This window comes from Podarcis filfolensis, assembly GCF_964270895.1.
Source record: "Podarcis filfolensis genome assembly, chromosome: 16".
Taxonomy (NCBI): domain Eukaryota; kingdom Metazoa; phylum Chordata; class Lepidosauria; order Squamata; family Lacertidae; genus Podarcis; species Podarcis filfolensis.
This window is the reverse complement of record NC_139620.1, coordinates 38,875,566-38,894,503: the sequence shown is the minus strand read 5'-3', so window position 1 is coordinate 38,894,503 and position 18,938 is coordinate 38,875,566. Positions and strand designations below refer to the sequence as shown.

The 18,938-nt window shown below is 45.4% G+C and overlaps 1 protein-coding gene across 1 annotated transcript in view; it reads right to left on the bottom strand.

Moving 5' to 3' along the window:
* The window catches only part of DNAH10 (dynein axonemal heavy chain 10), a 114,748-nt gene that overhangs the window by 16,335 nt on the left and 79,475 nt on the right, over nt 1-18,938 (bottom strand). The window contains exons 51-62 of the mRNA XM_083589447.1: nt 17,845-18,033; nt 17,246-17,417; nt 16,200-16,403; nt 11,735-11,815; nt 10,794-10,991; nt 10,406-10,567; nt 8,986-9,160; nt 6,795-6,976; nt 5,835-5,971; nt 4,025-4,242; nt 2,296-2,517; nt 1,025-1,172 (exon numbers count right to left, since the gene is read on the bottom strand). Of these exons, the coding sequence (XP_083445573.1) occupies nt 1,025-1,172; nt 2,296-2,517; nt 4,025-4,242; nt 5,835-5,971; nt 6,795-6,976; nt 8,986-9,160; nt 10,406-10,567; nt 10,794-10,991; nt 11,735-11,815; nt 16,200-16,403; nt 17,246-17,417; nt 17,845-18,033 (2,088 nt within the window). The remainder of the gene's footprint in view (nt 1-1,024; nt 1,173-2,295; nt 2,518-4,024; nt 4,243-5,834; nt 5,972-6,794; nt 6,977-8,985; nt 9,161-10,405; nt 10,568-10,793; nt 10,992-11,734; nt 11,816-16,199; nt 16,404-17,245; nt 17,418-17,844; nt 18,034-18,938) is intronic.

The following is an 18,938-nucleotide window of genomic DNA, read 5'->3' as shown; positions in this document are numbered from 1 at the left end:
TGAAAGAAGCTGTGTATGAAGCTTGTATATGAACCAAAGTATTAAGCTGTATCACTGAAGTAATTAAACTTAAGGAACGGAAGTAAAATAACTCCATATAAGCTGAGCATTTCCCATCTAGTCTGGAAACCTGTAACAACTATCTGAAGTGTAATAACTGAACTTAAGCAACTGAAGTTTGAAAGAAGCTGTGTGTTTACTACTTTGTTTAGAAGCCTGTAACATCCATTAGATTTAGTATACTTATTAATAGGTTAACTGTTTCCTGAAAGAACATTACTTCCTGATACATCCTTTGTTTTATCCACTTTATTCTATATAATAAATCTTTCTTATTTGTTCAACTTCTGCCTGAGTCTCCACGTATCTAGGATTTCACTCAGACAAAATCCAGAAAGATAACCTGTGGTGGTTATTTTAGTGTATGTAGTTTGGATCCACTGCAATCAGTATACAGAGGTGGGATCCACTACATCAGTATGAGTCACCTATTACTGAGCTCCATCCATGTATTTGAACCTACCTTGAAGTTCTAGGTCAGGGGCCACCAACCTTTTTGGATTAGCAGGCACATTCTGCAAAATGCTGCAGGCACCAGTAACAAAATGGCTGCCATGGGAGCATAGTTCAGCACAAAATGGATGTCATGGGGTGGGGGCATGGCATAAAAGAAAATGAGAGACAATGCAGTCATTGTTTACTTCCTGCCCCCCGCCCCCGCACACAACAATGCTGTTGCTGTCTAATAACAACAGAGAACATTCCCCAACACCAGGAAGTGCACACACACCAAAAATGAAATAATCTAAAATTTCTTTTCTAAAATTAAGAATACCCTAGGCCACCCACCTGGTGCCCACGGCTGCTGGGTTGATGATCCCTCTTCTAAGTCTACCTTAAAGTGTTCTGTTGGCCTTAATCAGTCTGTCCCTTATTCTCCAGGGTGGTTCACTGGCCAATTTCCAGTAATATGGAAAGGTTTTAAGCTGTGTAATTTCCTTTTAAGTGAAAAAATTAGCCTTACCCTGAGGTTATTTCTTTCTTCTTTCCTCTTGATCCAATTTAACGCTTGTTGCTGTGGGTCAATACATAGCGGGAAACGGCTGGCCCGTGTGGTGAGAATACCATTTTGAACTGAGAGCTCATCAGGAGGGAGACCTTGAGACCCCCACCTGAAATTAGAGCAATCAAGGGAAGCCATTTTTGTATGGCAAAAGAGAACCCGTCAGCTGAAAAAATAAGCGTGAATGTTTGTATGTGCTTGAGCTATGTCAGGGGCAGAGACGTACCTCGGAGTTGGTGAAACCATAGGCCCTGAGGAGGCACAAAAATCACCCAGAAATCACTGTGTGTGGTATGCTTCTGAGCGTCGGTCCTTTCGCCTTCACACAGCCCACCTTCCTTCTCTTTCAGGGAAGTGTTTAGCACCTCTTGAACCCTCTCCCATCTGCTGCTTGGCTCCCTTTCCCAGCCTCCCTGATTTGTTGTTTGGGCTTCACCATTTGGCCAGCCTGCCCTTCTGCAGCCTTGGCAGGCTTGGCTCCCCTCCCCATCCATCGCTTCCATCAAGCTGAACTGTGTGCCAGGGAGCAGCAGCCCTGAGAGCTTGGGAAGACCAGCCAGCTGGGTTGAGTCCAGAAGACCCTGGACGCCTCTCCCATCTGCATCCCCAGTCCCAGATGATGAAGAAAGAAGGGAAAGAGGTGGAGAAGTGCTTATTAGAAAGTGGGGTTACACACAGAGAGACGCACACTCCCTAGGGTTCTACCTTCACCAAACTAAAACTGCCACAAAGGCCCAATTTAAACTGCCATGCTTGAAGACCCTTAGTCACCCTGTTTTGGAAACGGTTTGTTGGGGTCAGTTAAGCAAAAGCTTCACTGCCAACTTCACCCTAATTGTCTGTTTTGAAATCACTGTGAGTGCACTATGATACAAAGACATGCAATTCCTCCCCCCATCTTTCGTCCTCACCTCACCCTCCCTCCAGATGCTTTGAATACTTGGATCGTGTAAAACATAGTAATTTCTAATGTGGCTATTGTGGTAAAGTGATTTTTTTCTGGAGAGCAGTGTCAATACAGCTCCTTGCCAATGGCAGAAGGGACCCTAGGGACTCTAGTCAGGGGGACAAAATAGCCGCTGAATGAAAGGGTGCGTAATATGCTGTGGAGGGAGAAAAGCATAAACTGAAAGGTGGTTTGGCCTTGGCTCTGAAGCCCATTGGCAGGAAGATCCTGTGGAAACCACAGAGATGTTAAAACTGAGACATAAAAGGAACAGGCCCATCCCTACCTGCTAATCTCAACGTCATCAGTCAGCAGGTTTTCTAATCTGAAAGGCTTGCTGAGAGGAATATCTCGCTCATGGATATCTGATTGCCAAACATCCTTAATCATCTCGTCACGAAACTCCCAGGTAAAGGCACCTTCGTAGCTCAGGAAGGCGGCACATAGCAGACAGTCTCCCAACAGTTTCACTTGTCGTTTCTTTAATTCTTCCAAATCATTCATCCATCTGGCCAAAAATGAAGGAAAACAGAGCTCCTTTAGTAGATTAATAATAATTGAATTAATTCAATGAAGATTGCACTATACCAAGATCCCCATTGCCTTGCCCCTCGAGGTAAGCAGCAGGAACACTTACTGGGAGAGCAACGCAGCCCAACCCACCCTGCCAGCCACTATTGGATGACACTGCAACCCACAATTCTGGAATACTTCCTCCACTTTAATATCATGCTGATATTAAAAAGTGTGGGAACAGAACAGAATGTGCAGCACCAAAGACCACAAGGCAAAGCAAAAATTCCTTCGCACCAACCACTGAGTCCATTTTCTCAGAAAAGACTCAAAGGCTAGCCCAGCCCAGCAAGACATCCCAGAAAGATACCATGGTTGATGACATCAAAAGTCACTGAGAGGTGCAGGAGAAAACTTAACAATCTGCATTGATTGACTGACATGGCTTAACTAGTTGAACAAGCAGGAAAAAAACAACCTATCTTCAGGATAGGTTTCTCCATGGTAGGAGACAGCTTGTGTAGCAGGGGTGAATAGTAAGAAGCTTCTACAAGCTGTGCAGCTGGAAACAGCAATCTATGTAGTCGCTGGCACAGCTAAGGTAAAACTCCCCTATTTTGGGATGACAAATTTGGGGAGCCATTTTGGCAATCCTGTCTGGTTGGGAGAGAAATTTTAGTAACATGCATCAGGGTGTCATTTCTACCAATGTGTGGGAACTATGATGGTTGTGGAGAACTGCAGGTATTATTTCCTCCATCATTAACACCATCTTCTCCTGGCTTATTGAATAAAAAGGGCAGGGAGACATTATGGGGGAAATGGCAGCTGCCAAGTAACCAATAGACACCAAAAGGCACCACTTGTAACAACAGCAGAACTATATTTGAAATCAACAACTACAGACAACATATTAGGGATGATTGAATCTGTCAGTTTTAGTTTCTCTCAGTTTCTCCATACTTCCACAGCAGTTTGTGATTTTTTTTAAAAAAGTCCTCAGGAAAATTCATAAGTAAACCTCTCCTAATAAACACATTTTTGCATGAAATTTTGCCTGATAAACACATTTACAATTTCCTCTAATGCATTTTTGTATGTTATTTTCACAAATATATGCATTTCTATGCATTACCCTACTATAAGTATTTTTGTGCAGACTGGTTGGCTGGAGAGCTGAACTGCAAAATTCAAATAAATGCAAATTTTGAAGGTGGCTGTGTTTTGTTTTACATGCTTTTTTGGAAAGGCTGATTAGGTAGTCTCACCTTTAAAGGTAGACTTGATGAAATCCCTCCCCATCCCTAAGAAAAGATGGAGAGAGAAAACTGTTTCTCTTAGGAGGCTGCAGTTCTACAGATTTACTAGATATTTTCCAGATTTACTAGATATGCAAAGAGGTGTTGCTAAACCTCCCCTCCAATTTCCACTCTAAACATTCAATAGAGAACTTCTGGTGCTGACTATAATGTACTTGGCCCCTTCAGAGAAGCCTCACTTGCCTTATATTTTCAGAGCCCAATCCTGAGATAAGTTTGTCAGCAGCAATAAGACGCCGTTCCATAAGTTCAGCTTCTTCCTGAAGCTGCTGCTTTTCCCTTATGGCTGCCTCGTACTTATCTCCCAGAGCTTTCAGCTCATTCTGGATGGCTGTCAGCTCATTCTGGATCTTCTCCAGTTCACGTTTACTTAAGAAGAAATTCCGTTCCAGTCTGGCCACCTGTGTGGAGGACAATCAGCTGAATAAGGCAGCAGCTCAAAGATACAGCAGCCCTCAACCATCAGCCCACTTCGAAAAGCTTTGCAAAACATTCAAGGCCCAGCTGATTTCCATGGGGACAATCTGCCCCGACCACATCCAATAGTTTCTCCAACTTTCAGCACTTTGATGCCTGCCTCTTCCAGGTGAGCTGTCTGTACAGCTGGAATGACATGAAAATAGCAGGATACGGAGTTTGGGGGGAGGCTGCTTCACTAGCATAGCAAGCTCAGAAGGAATCATAGGAAGCAACTCTTTCTAAAACATCTGATCTTCTATCTGCCCGTCACTGAAAAACTGGGGTGCGGGGTTGCTAAATCACAGGATAAACTGCAGCATGCATTTCACAACAACAATAGATTAATGTAATCCATAAAATATTGTTATGGCTTTGCAGGGGGGAAGGGTCCCCTCAAAAGAGATTGGGACGGCCAGTAACAATTGGCATTTCAGAGCACCATGAAAAGAAGGCAAGTGAGGCAAGGAAAAGGATCTCTAGCAGAAATTCTCAACATCCTCACCAAACAACAATTCCCAGGCTTCTCTGAGAGAAAGTATGGCAAGTAAATTGGTATAAAATAAACACATGTTTGTGGTGCAGATGAAAAAGAAGACACGTTTCACCCTTTAGCTATGGTGGTATAGTCCCTAAAACATTTTTCAAAACTCTTTGGATATGTAGCTTCTGGTAATCCCCTCAAAACAGCACCATGCTAGATGCAATGTGTGACTAAAGCTCTCAACATAGACAATAGAGCATGAGACTCTTTACCTCAGGGCTGTGGGTTTGGGCCCCATGTTGGGCAAAAGATTCCTGAATTGCAGGGGGTTGAACTAGATGACCCTCGTGGTCCCTTCCAACTCTACAATTCTATGATTCTATGAAAAATCCAACACATGGGGTCCAATTTGGAGTTTCAGTGGCCTGGATGATGCCCCTGTACTGATTCCCTAGTGTAAATCACACCCCAACATAGTTGTGCAGAGGCCTGCCTGGTTTCCCTTTCATGGCTATCAAGAGCAATTCAGACCCCCTGGAACTTTGAAAATAAATAAATAAAGAGAGACACTGGGAATGCCAATCATGCAAATTCCACATAGAGATGAGCAACGTGTCAATTTATATTTTATGTTTTTCTGTTGTTGTTGTTGTTGTTATTTCTACCTCATCCATCTGGCTGGGTTTTCCCAACCACTCTGGGCGGTTTCCAACAAAAGATACATTAAAACATCAGTTATTAAAAACTCCCCTGTAAGTTCAGTTCTCCAAACTTCACCATTAATTTGTGAGTTGTTGTTTTTTTTTAAAAAGTCCTCCTATATGCATTTCTCTATGCATTACTTGGCTGGAAAACTGCAATGTAAACTTTGGAGAAGTGCAAATTTCAAAGGATGGCTGTGATTTGTTTGCATATTGTTACAGAAAATGCAAATTAGGTATGTTTGCCTTGAAGTGCAAACTGAATCAAATTCCTCCTCCATCCCTCCTCCCAAGTCACTTTTAGCCTGGCCCTCACTCTGTTTACTGCCACTTCCATGTTTTCCCTTTGTACCTTTTCTCTCTTTGGCTTGACCTCCTTAGCTACATCACAGTAGCTCATAACAGCATCCACAAATTTCAGCATCCCTAAACCGGCTCTGCTGACAACTTCCATTTCTTCAAAGGTTGTGTTCAAGTTCTTTAGCAGTCCTCCAATTTAAAATGTCAGAGTTAATTTACAGTTTTAAGGCTAAAACACGTATTTCCCAGGACCAGAAGAGGATGGAAGTGGGAGGAACAGAAGGTTGCCTGCTTGCACACAGCTCAGGTGTGGGGATACATTAAGTGAGGTTAGGGGCAGGGCCTCTCTGTTGCATAAGCTGCCTCATCAGATGCACACCTAAGAGTAGCTGAGAGGTGTAGGACTGACGGACATGCCTTTCCCTATCTTGTACTTTTGACAACAAAGAGTTAATTCCTCACTCACTCCCGTCAGGACCGTGACAGACTCCCATCATCCCTGCCCATTGGTTAGGCTGGCTGGGGCTGGCAGGGGCTGGGGTCCAACAGCATATGGAGGCTCCCCATCCCTGATTTATAGAATGCAGTGGATACATTAATGCCACACACCTAAAATAAAACCAGCATAGCTGTAGCAAGAGTAGTTTGCTCCCTCCCTATCCACATGGATGCTGGTGTCAAATGGCTCTGGGCATGGGGGACAGTCAACTGGAGAAGAGGGGGCGGGAATCACCAGTGCCTGTTTCTGGTGGACTGCTCTTTCCCCTCCCAGAGGTTCTTTCATTACCAATAACCGTGTGGGGTGCAGGTAAGTGTCAAGGCAAGTTTGCTATGACCTGGGCTGCCCCAAGAACCAGCCCTGACTTTGAGAAACAAGAAGTGCCATATACAACTATGGACCTTCTTCCTTAAATATATGAATCCCTGAAAAGAAGACTGTGTGACATTTGCAGTATCAGACTGTAAAATGCAGTTTCAAGGGTACGATTAATTCTGCCGCTTCGCAATTTACCTCGAACGGATTTCACTTGACTCTGATTAATCGAATCAAAATCGATTTCCATAAGGGAGCGTAGGAAGTTGGCCTCTGACATCATTCCTTTGGCTGTCTTCCAGTTGAGTTCTTTGTAGCCTCTCATGATGAGGATGCACTCGCAAACAGTCTGCACCTGCTTAGGGGGCTTAGCAAAGGACCTGAAATGCAAAAATAAATCACAGAATTTCAGAGTTGGAAGGAACCCCTGGGGTCATCTAGCTGAACCCCCTGCAATGCAGAAATCTTTTCGCCCAATGTGGGGCTCAAACCCACGACCCTGAGATTAAAAGTCTCATGCTTTTACCGATGGAACTACCGTATTTTTCGCCCTATTGGACGCACCGGCCCATAGGACGCACCTAGTTTTCAGGGGGGGGGGGGAAATCAAGGAAAAAAATATGATTTCCCCCCCACAGCTCTGGGAGCAGCGGACAGGCTGCACGCAGCCTGTGCGCTACTCCAAGACCTTCTCCCTGCTTTTGCGGGAGGTGGCGGAATTCCCCCACCTCCCGCAAAAGCCCACAGGAGCCGTGCGCGACTCCTACGGGCTTTTCGACCAGGAGGGAGAAGGGACTGAAACGGCCAGTCAGTCCCTTCTCCCTCCTCGGGGAAAAGGGTGCACGGCTCCTGCGGGCTTTTCTACGAGGTGGGGGAATTCCCCCACCTCCTAGAAAAGCCAGCAGAAGCCGCAGAGCCCCTTTAAAGAGCGCGCGGCTTTTGCGGGAGGTGGGGGAATTCCCCCATCTCCCGCAAAAGCCCACAGGAGGGTTGGAGAGTAGCGGGAAGGCGTCGCTCGCCTTCCCGCTGCCCCCCAATCTCTGGGGCTGGCGATGGGGGAAGCGCTGCTTTCCCCACCGCCAGCCTCCAACCCGGGTTGGAGAGTAGCGGGAAGGCGTCGCTCGCCTTCCTGCTGCCCTCCATCCTCTGGGGCAGGCGATGGGGGAAGCGCTGCTTTCCCCACCGCCAGCCTCCAACCCGGGTTGGAGAGTAGCGGGAAGGCATCGCGCGCCTTCCCGCTGCCCCCCATCCTCTGGGGCTGGCCATGGAGGAGGCGCTGCTTTCCCCCACCGCCAGCCTCAAAGAGTAGACTCTCCTGGCTTCAGCGGAAGCAACGCAAAGCCTCCAGAGCGCAGGCTTCGGAGGCTTCGCGTTGCTATCGCTGAAGCCAAGGAGCCTGCATTCGCCCCATAAGACGCACACACATTTTCCCTTCATTTTTGGAGGGGAAAAAGTGCATCTTATAGGGCGAAAAATACGGTATCCAGCCAATTGCTTACAGATTTTCTCCCTCCTTGAAATGTTGAGTCTCGGAAGACCTTAACTGAGCTGCACTGGGATAGGCTGGGAATGGCCTTGGGAATCCCCCTTGGAGCTCAAGCCTGCCTCTGAGTAGCACAGACCAACTGGACACACTCTTTGACAGCCTGCGAAGAACTGTAGTCAAATTCTTTGTGCTTATGTTTTCATGTTTTTTGTTCCTTCATTTTCCAGAAACCCCACATGTCACGTGTGGTTTTCAACAAGGCTGGCTTACCCATCAAACTGACAGGAAAGGAGGGGAAAGCTCTCTGCCCTCCTCCCACCTGCCAAAGATGAGAATCTGATAACATTCCTGCCAAAAGTAACAGGAATGAAAATATTTAAATGTGAAGGACAGAGCTTAGGTTCAGCAGCCTAGACCAAGAGTGGTTAACCTGTGGCCCTTCAGATGCTGCTTGACTATAGCTCTTATCATTCCTGGCTATTGGTCATGCTGACTAGTGCTGGGAGTAGAGAGAGCCACAGGTTAATTCCACCCCCACCCCCCGACCTAGACACAAAAAGAAATGTATTGGAAAAGAGAGTGGAGGGAGAGAAAACCCCAAGAAAACCGCATGCCCCTAGTTGCTGGTGAGTTGCAGGCAGCCGGTGAGCTGGAGGGCCGTGTGTAATCTGCCTCCCCTTTAGCTACTGAAGGCAACTAGTCCTCTGTCCCCAAGGAGAGGACATAACTCAACTGGACAGATTGTCTCCTACAATGTGATTGGAAACAGATGGTAAGCAAACTTTAAATAGGTGCAATATGGATACAAAATTGGTATTAGAGCTGCTGTGAGTGCTTATGATGAGCAATGGACATTTCTGTGTAAAGTGATTTCCTGTGCCAGGACGGCTGCAGTTCAAGTACCTGATCTCAGTGACATCAGATTTGTCAAGCTTCTGAAGTTCTAGTTTTGCGGCCTCCAAGATGGGCATGGCTTCTGCCAGGGCTGTTTCGGCGTCCTTCTTCTCCACTGCAATGACTTTGTTCTGCTCTTCTATTTCTATGGCTTTTTCCACAGCCAGCTTTTTCTTCTCCTCAGCTAATATGTAGGACAGAGATGATTGCAAAGATTACTCCTTAGAGCTGGCATCAGCTTCTTCACCACTGCTACAATACTGATGCACTTTTACAATGCAGGCGAGGGAAAGCTTTTGGCATTGCTGGGTTGTAGTCCAACAACATTTGAATTCCAATGCAGGGGTGAACGAAGGCAATGTGACACCCGGGGCAGGGCATCGCTACATAGGGCGCATGTGTGACATCGCTATGTATGACGCATGCGCCGTACGTAGTGACACCACACATGCGCTGTACATAGTGGTTTGCAGCAGCTGCAGCCGCAAACGGAGGATCCTCTACATGCGGCTGTAGCGGCCCTGGAGGGATCCCACCACCGTCCATACGGAGCTCAAGCGGCACCAGCAGCAAACTACTATGTACAGCGCGTGTGCAGCGCCGTTATGTACAGTACATGCGTGCAGCGCCACACATGCACTGTACATAGCGGTTTGCCGCCAGCACCGGGATCCTCTGCTCGCGGCTGCAGCCACCAACGGAGGATCCTCCACATGGGACTGCGGCGGTGCAATGGCTGCTTGCGACGCCTCAGCGAGGCGAGTCCTCGCAGGAGCCTTCTTGTCACACACACCCAGATATGGCCCCCGCACCCCCGTTGCAACGCCACTGTTCCAATGATGGCTTTTCTAAAACCATCGCTTCAGTTGTGGGAGGGAGGGGAATCATGTAACAACACTACAGTGTGGGGTGTGTTATTCAGATGAATTTGATAGAGATTATTTCCTTGCATAGTTTTCTTCATCATCCCAACAGTTCAGACCACAGTGTGCCATGCATGGAAGGAAGTGTTACATTTTCAGTTGGTTTTCTTGACTCATCAGATAAAACCAGACCCCATGTAGGTTGAATCAGTGATGCCTTTAACTCCTCTAATGAAAGGTTACTGGTAAATTTAGTTAGGGTTCTTCCTAAAGGTACTGGATGATTCTTCCTCTCCCCACAACCAAAAATCAAAAAAGCAAGAAATTCTTTGGGACTTGATCCATCTTTGGAGAAACAACAACTTATAAATGCAAATTTAGAAAGATGCAATAATAGAACACACAATCCTAAATTGGCTCAGCACATGAGAATTTCTAGGCTTAGCAGCCTGTGATCTGCCAGGGAATAAAAATGAATAAAAAGAGAGCCACCCAAGAGAGCCCAGTTTAGTTTGTGGGGTAAGTCCTCTAAACCTGAGTGAATTATGACTGTAAGAAACACTTGCCAATTGCTGTGTTAGTTGCAATCTCCTGTAATAAGGCTTCACAGGCCGCTGATTTCTCTGCCAGCACAATCCTTTGCTCAGCAAGCTTCAGGTTGAGCTCATCCAGCTGAATTGTAGCTTCTTTAAGTTTGTCTAAACCACCCTCCAGTCGTTTGCACTGAGCTTTGGGAAAGAGGAGGAGAAATACGATGTGGCTGTCCTGGCAGCACATGTAAAACAATGTATTTGCTCTTAATTTATGTAATTTACAGTACAGTCCTACTGAATTCAATGGAGCTTACTCCCAAGTAAGTGCAGTTATGATTGCAGCCTTAGGCCATGCACAGAACTGACTTTGCACAATATTTTGTATGAGATTTGCAAAACTTCTTAAGAACACAGATGTTACCCCAAATGAACTGATTCTTTTCATCCAGCAGTTTGCAGTAGGTGTTGATGAAATCAAGATAATTTTTGGGGGTGACGTAGTTACTCCGTCTGAGTTTCTGCTGAAATCTTTTGCTGTAGAGCCCCACTGAACCGTGGACCATGACACTGTGTTCAATGACTGCCTCAGTTTTTTCAGATGGGATCAGTGGATTGTTCCCTGGGAAAGAGAGAAAAAACATGCTTACCCGCAAAGTACAGAAGGTGAACAGAGTAGATGCTGGAGGTCAGTGTTGCCACACACAAACGCAGTAGAGAGACACACAAGTTGTTATTGGTCTTTCTGGCTCAAAGAAATTAAGAAATACTAGTCTCTGTCATATCAAAGGTGCATTTCACTTAAGATGAACCCACACAATTAATCATGAGTAGTTCCCTCCACTCCAGTGTTTTCTTTTTTCTTTAATTAAAGTAGTTTCTCAGGCTGCAATCTCCAACAGAAGATTGATGGAGGCTAGTGGGGCATGGGTGGAAGATAAGGTGACTTAACCCTTTATTCTCTTCCAGTTTTTCACCTCCAAAATCAAGTGCCTCTCCACCCCAAGCTGCTTTTGGCCTCACAGAGGAAAACGAAGGGAAGGGTATTTGCTTCTTTCCTCCATAGGTAACAGCACTGGGGGAAGAGATAAGGAGAGGTATGGCAGGTCATAAGTTAAACAAGGAATAGGAATCTGAAGAAGTGGTATCTGAAGAACTGGTATCTGAAGAAGTGTGCATGCACACAAAAGCTCATACCAAGAACTAACTTAGTTGGTCTTTAAGGTGCTACTGGAAGGAAAAAAATTTTTTTTGTTTTAAGGAATAGGAAAACAGTAAAGGAAGGGGGAAATTAAGGCACAGGGAAGAATATGTTTCCTTCAATTACATGCCCATTAGCCTCTTGCTTCAAAAATGTTTACATACCCAAAAAGAACTTAGCAACAGCATCTAGAGCCTGAGGTGGCCAGGGCAAGAACCAGTCGATCCCAGTGTTATTGACAAGACCTTTGAAGAGAAATAACAAGGTTGATACTAGTGACGCAGGGCAGCAAGTTGATCTTTTCCCTTGTGATAGGAATTTTGAGGTCTTAGATATATGGTAATGTTCATAAGTGTATCAACCAAGCATGTACCGTATTTTTCGCTCTATAACACGCACCTGACCATAACACGCACGTAGTTTTTAGAGGAGGAAAACAAGGAAAAAATATTCTAAACGAAACAGTGGATGTATGATTTTTGTGGTTCATGCTGTGGCCAGACATGTGATCTGACGGTGAGTTTGGGGTAGCCCAATGCAAAAATCCTGAGGATCCATGTGGATCCATGCTTTGTAACCACGTTTTTGCGCCATTGCAGCCCCATGAAACAGTGGGTGCGTGTGTTTTTTGGTGCAGGCTGTAGCCATGGATATGCTATGTGATCTGATGGTGAATTTGGGGTGACCTAGTGCAAAAATCCTGAGGATCCATGTGGATCCGTGCTTTGTAACCACGTTTTAAGTGGGGAGGGAAGGAAAAGAACTCAAGGGACAAGGAGCACGCGTGGGGTGTGTGGAGAAGGATGCTGCTAATAATGCAGGAGAGGCTCCTCTCTGGCTTTGCTCCTTTAGAACAAGCAGACTCTGCGTCTCTCCCTCCTCCCCGGCAAGGAAACCATGATAGTAACCACTCTGAGACAAATCAAGAAAAATTGCGACCAACACTCTCCCCCAACAAGCGCAGTGAGGTCAAAACACACACACACGCAGAGAGAGAACTGGCCCTAAAGTCACAGGGGTGCTGGGGGAGTGAACGGGAAGCAAGAAAAGGAGAAGGAGCCCTCACACACAGAGAGACACACAGAGTGTCGATTCTAAAGTCGCAGGGGCGCAGGGAGAGTGAACGGAAGCAAGAGAAGGAGAAGGAGCCCTCACACAGACACAGACACACAGAGTGTCAATTCTAAAGTCGCAGGGGCGCAGGGAGAGCGCAGGGGCGCAGGGAGAGTGAACGGGAAGCAAGAGAAGGAGAAGGAGCCCTCTCTCACACACAGACACACACAGTGTCAATTCTAAAGTCGCAGGGGCGCAGGGAGAGTGAACGGAAGCAAGAGAAGGAGAAGGAGCCCTCACACAGACACAGACACACAGAGTGTCAATTCTAAAGTCGCAGGGGCGCAGGGAGAGTGAACGGAAGCAAGAGAAGGAGAAGGAGCCCTCACACAGACACAGACACACAGAGTGTCAATTCTAAAGTCGCAGGGGCGCAGGGAGAGCGCAGGGGCGCAGGGAGAGTGAACGGGAAGCAAGAGAAGGAGAAGGAGCCCTCTCTCACACACACAGAGTGTCAATTCTAAAGACGGAGGGAGAGCGCAGGGGCGCAGGGAGAGTGAACGGGAAGCAAGAGAAGGAGAAGGAGCCCTCTCACACACACACAGACACACAGAGTGTCAATCCTAAAGTCGGAGGGAGAGCGCAGGGGCGCAGGGAGAGTGAACGGGAAGCAGGAGGAGGAGAACGATAGCTCAAGCACACACACACACAGCCCCTACAGTGGCTAATCCAAAATCGGACAGCAAAAAACTGCAGGCAGGGACAGAGAGCATGGGGTTGTTTTAAAGCAGCCAACCCCGCTCTGCTTCTCTCCCTCCTCCCGGCTAGGCTGGCTGAAAAGCTTTGCTGCTACTTAGCAGCTCAGTGGGGAGGAGAGAGGAACATAGAGGACGGGGTTGTTTTAAAGCAGCCAACCCCGCTCTGCTTCTCTCCCTCCTCCCCGGCTCCGCTAGCTGACAGGAGCCGCTTACTGTTTCAAAGCGAGCCACGGACTGCTCACAACTGCAGCAGATTCCCCCGCCATCTGTAGGCATTCGCTCCATAACACGCACAGACATTTCCCCCTACTTTCTAGGAGGAAAAATCTGCGTGTTATGGAGCGAAAAATACGGTACATAGATCAGCACAGGAAGACCGACCTGAAACCATTTTGATTCCCAAACTGAGCAAATTATTTCTCTGCAAGGTCAAAGTGGTAAACCTCCCCATTGTCTCTTTCCTCACAAATCCTGTCTTAAGGGCACATTTAAGATATGAATAGGGTGTGAGCCTATGACGTGGCCCAGGAACTATGTATTTATCAGTACAAAAGACTGGCCAGGTTCCTCAGGCAATCCAATCAAGTAAGCAGGGTATCCAATCAAGTAACCTGCCAGACAGGAGATAAATTACGACAGGAGGAAAACAACATTCAAATTTCTGTTTTAGACCGCCTTTTCTGTGATGTAGGTATGATGTATCTGGGGGTGGTCTTGATCTACAGGGTGGCAATTTCAAAAGTCTTTATAAGGCCTTGCGCGCCATTGTTCTGGGTTCCTCCTCCTTTCCTGCGTGTGAGGGGAGCACCCTGTTGCAACAGATCAATAAAGATCAGGCTTACTAGCTGCTTTGTATCTCAATAGTCTCTGGTTGGCCTCTGTTATTTTCTCCTACCAATAGGGAACCTATGTAAGGACTCTATATGGGCTCTTGGATACCCCGTAAGGGAAAAGGGCAATTTTTGTTTACAACACCCTCCCCCAGTTCTTCCCCCTCTTACATCTTTACTCCGTGTCATAGCTATACTAAAAGGGGGGACCATTTGCCAAAATCACTGTTGCCTTAATACCACCCTGTGTCAGGGGCAAGCCTGATGCAGGCAAATTAAATGATGCCCATTAAATGCACTGGTTTATAGGCTTGCCGCAAAAGTTTTCTGTGGAACTCAAAGCTTTGATACCTTGGGCTTTCAAACTTTCTACCTTCAAGGAATTCCTTTCGTGTTGCCTTGGCTTCCAAAGAATTTCTGTGTTCCTGCCACATGACACTGTATATTGTAGAGGATCCTGGATAATTTTCTAAGACACAGAAACTGGTCAGGCTTCTTAGGCTTCACTGTTGCCTTGTGAACCCTAAAATCACACTCTAAAGCAGCCTCTCTCCACCTTGGGTCAAGATGTTGCTGAACTACAACTTCCATCAGCCCCAGCAAGCACAGCCAATGGTCAAGGATGATGGGCTTTGTAATCCAACATGATCTGAGGATCAAAGCTTGGGAAAGTCTGCTCTAAAGCACAGCCAACACCTTCCCATGATTGCACACTTCAGGAGAAAACAAGTAGTTGTAGTTATCTGTTCTCAGGGATTCTTAACTACTTTCTTTAGGTGTCAGGCAAAAACATTTATTTTTCCTGTAAAATGGCCCTATATTTCAGTAGCATTTTAGGGGTAGCTGAGTCAGAAAATGTCAGCATGAGTCTAGTGTGCTGGGGGTCCGTGCAAAGCAATTTTATTGCGATCAAAGTGTTGCAATGGATATTTAGTAAAAGCTTAAAGTTTCTCTTCACACTGTCAATTGATTTCCAGTAAGGCAGCATACCATTAAAAGGATATATATCGAGAGCTACTTGAGTACTTTGTAGGATCAGGTCCCTACTTTCGCTTTTGTTGTTTTTAGTATTTGTAGTCTCTCGGTTATCAACCTGTAGTCCGCTGGCAGTAGGAGTTCAATATGGGTATGTCTTTAAGTTAACATCCTACATCAAAAACCTGACAGTACCTAACTACCGAAGGCTTTTCACCAAAGCCAGACTAAATGTCTTCCCCTCTGCAGTGTTGGATGGTAGGTTGAGAGGAGTTCCCTACCAGGACAGACTTTGCTCGTGTGCTCAAGACATTGATTCCATAAATCACATTTTGTTGCATTTAACAAAATATGAGCAGGCCAGGGCTGAACTGATACTACCCTTGCTGGTACCTTTCCCGGGAAAATCAAAGGCTCACTATGTCAGGTTCCTACTGGAAGACCGGACAAAAGCTAGAACATTAGCAGTGGCAAAGTTTTTATCGGTGGTTGCAAGAACAAATGAGCCCTATATTCTAAACAAAATGCTTGATTAACCTGGAGGTAGGCCGTATGAATTGTGTATTGATTTGTAATGATTTGTTGGGTCTCTGGACCGTAATAAAGACTGATTGATTGATTGATTGATTGGTTGGTTGATTGATTGATTTTTCGCCAGGCCTTTGGTCCTTAATAATCAGTGGGCTCAAGTGAGTGGAATGTTTTACTCCTGCCTTTTAAAAATCTGTTAGATTTCTATTTGTCCCTCCTTTCATGTCAGTTTCAATGCATGTGCTCATTTTTATATTGTAAGCCACTTTGCGTTACCTTGGGGATGAAAAGTGACCAATAATTTTAAAAAATAGTAATAATAACTTCAAAGTTCAACAGAACAGAGATTCAAAACCATTGCTCTCCACTTATGAAAACTAAGCTAATACCCACTTTTCAGTTTCATTTATCTGCATCCCAGGGGCAGAGAGGGGATGCCTGTTAACATACATACATACATACATACATACATACATACATACCTGGAAAATTTCGGCAACGTGTTCTCAGTGTTTCACCAACTGGGGACATCCCAAGGACAATATGGAGGTTGTTGGCACTCTTGTTTACAAAGTACTGCCAGACGCTTTCTTTGGCTGGGGCAGCTCCAGCTTTCATTGCTTCATTTGTAATCTGATTTAAAATATTGTCTCTTTCGTCATCTGGGAATAGGGCTGGCACCATTCCTATTAAATGAAGATAAGTTAAAAGAAGCTACTACTCCATGGTGAACATCCCGCCCACCCTACCACCTCCGGTAATCTGCTGTCTGGGTTATCTCACCCAATAAACTTCAGATTACTATGCATAATGACCATGATTATTTTATGTGATGCAAAGCACACTCATCTTCTTCCAAGTGGGATTTCCTACCATTGCACAGAGGCAGATGGCTACAGTGCCCCCCACACCCTCCAACTCCATTCTATAAAATATGAAGAATCGTAGAGAATTAAGGCTCAGCACTTTAAAGAACATGAGAGCAGACCAAGAGCCCATCTGGTACAAAATCACGTTCTTTCAGTGGGAAGCCTGCAAGCAGGATCAGTCTATCCACTTGTGATTGCCAGGATCATTTGGGTTGCCCTTTTCTGAACCTTTTCCAAATCTAGAATAGCTTTTGAGGTTAGGTGACCAGAACTATACACATTATTCCAAGTGTGGATGCACCATCAGGGTCAGCACAAGACATTTTGGAATGTGAGGTGACCACAAAATGGCTCCTCCCCCTGGAAAGAAGAGGTGAATAAATATCTACATCAGAAACAAGGGGAGCGGGAATAAAGATCTGCATTGGAAACAATGGTGGGAGGAGACCAGCAGTGCCTCCTATTCACCAAGAGTCTGCTGGAGAGGTGACAGTTCCAGACTCCAAGGAGTATTTGCAGCTGTCACTGCCACTGTGGCTGTGGCAGCGGCAGCAGGCAATGCCCCTGCAAATCCTGCCACCCAAGGCTGTTGCCTCACATTGTCTCATGGGTGGTCCAGCCCTGTACACCATGTGGTCACACCATAGGTATGTCATTACCTGATGTTAGCATGTTGTTGATGAGTTCCAAGAACCCTTCCTCTGCCACATGAGCATCAGTAAATAGGAATATCATTATTTTATTCTCAATCCCAAGTTTTACATACAAAGATTTAAGATCTTCCCGCAAATTGTTTTCTCCATAACCACGGCTCAGAACTATTTCAAAAACCTAAAAGTAAAGTATGAAATTAGTTGTATTATTTTCACCTGAAGCACTGATTGGTGAAGCGCAGGTAGGGACATTCCCTTGAGTTGCAATTCCTTCATTTAAGAAGTAAAACAAAACCTGATTCTGTCTCTCCCGGGGTGATATAAGGCCATTTTATTTAGGCGAGTTGGTAGCTGACAATTTGCCTTTCCCACCCCCCCCCAGGGCTTTTAAAATTAATTACAGTACTTATATCCAACTAAGTTGTACTCAGAACAGACATACTGATATTAATGGATCTACGTTAGTAGTGTACATTAACGTCAGTGGGTCTATTGTGAGTAGGACTAGCTTTGGGTACAACTCAAAGCTAGTATGTAATCCAAGCCTTCAAGGACAGGGAAAGGTGATCATCTAAAATAAAAAAGCAAACTAATGACCCACTAACCTCGCATCCTGCTGTATAAGCTGCTAATCTTGCCAGGGACTGCTTCCCTGAGCCACCAACTCCAACAAGTAAAGCATGACCACGGTCCATCCTTATGATGCGATGAACACGAATCAAATGCTCCAGGGCATCGTCAAACAGCACCAGGTTCATTTTAGTATTCAGTTCATTGTACTCTTCAAGAATCTCCTGCAAGGGAAAGGCGAAAAGAGTGAGCTTGTGGAAGGGTTTCAACACCAAAAGAGCAGGGTGTTAAACAACAGCAACACTGGGATTGCCTGAATCCTGATATCCCTGCTTAATCACAGAGATCATTGGCAGGAGTGTTGCAGATTGTTCCCCGAGTTGGTGAGGCTAGTTTGACAACAGTGGGAAATCGAGCATTTTGTGTCATTGGCCCAGTCCTGTGGAACCCTCTGCCACTAGAGATTTAGCAGGCACCTTATCATAGAATCATAGACTTGTAGAGTTGGAAGGGACCCCAAGGGTTATTTAGTCCAACCCCCTGCATTGCAAAAATCTCAACTAAAACATCCGTGGCAGATGGACATTCAACCTCTGCTTTAAAACTTTCAAGGAAGGAGAGTCCACAATCTCCCGAGAAAGACCATTCCACTGTCAAACAGCTCTTACTGTCAGAAAGTTCTTCCTGATTTTTACTCAGAATCTCATTGCTTGTAACTTGAATCCATTGGTTTGGGTCCTACCCTTCAGAACAGAAGAAAACCTTCTGTGCCAACTTTTAAATGCCTGCTGAAAACTTTTCTATTCTACCAGGCCTATGCAAGCAGTTAAAGAGTACATCCTTCCATAATGGTTTACTGGTGTTTGTTTTCAACTTTTTACACATTTACTGGAAGGTTTTATGACTTTATTGCTGCAAACCGCTTTGATATATTTGAATGCTCTGGCGGTATACAAATATTTTTAAATAAATAATTAAATGCTGGAAACACTGAATGAAAGGAATATCAGAATTTTACAATGTAACCCTATACACATTTACTCAGAAATAAATTCCAGTGTGTTCCATGGAGATTACAGCCAGGTAAGTGTACATAGAATTGTAGTCTTAATTTCTCACTTGGCCAAAA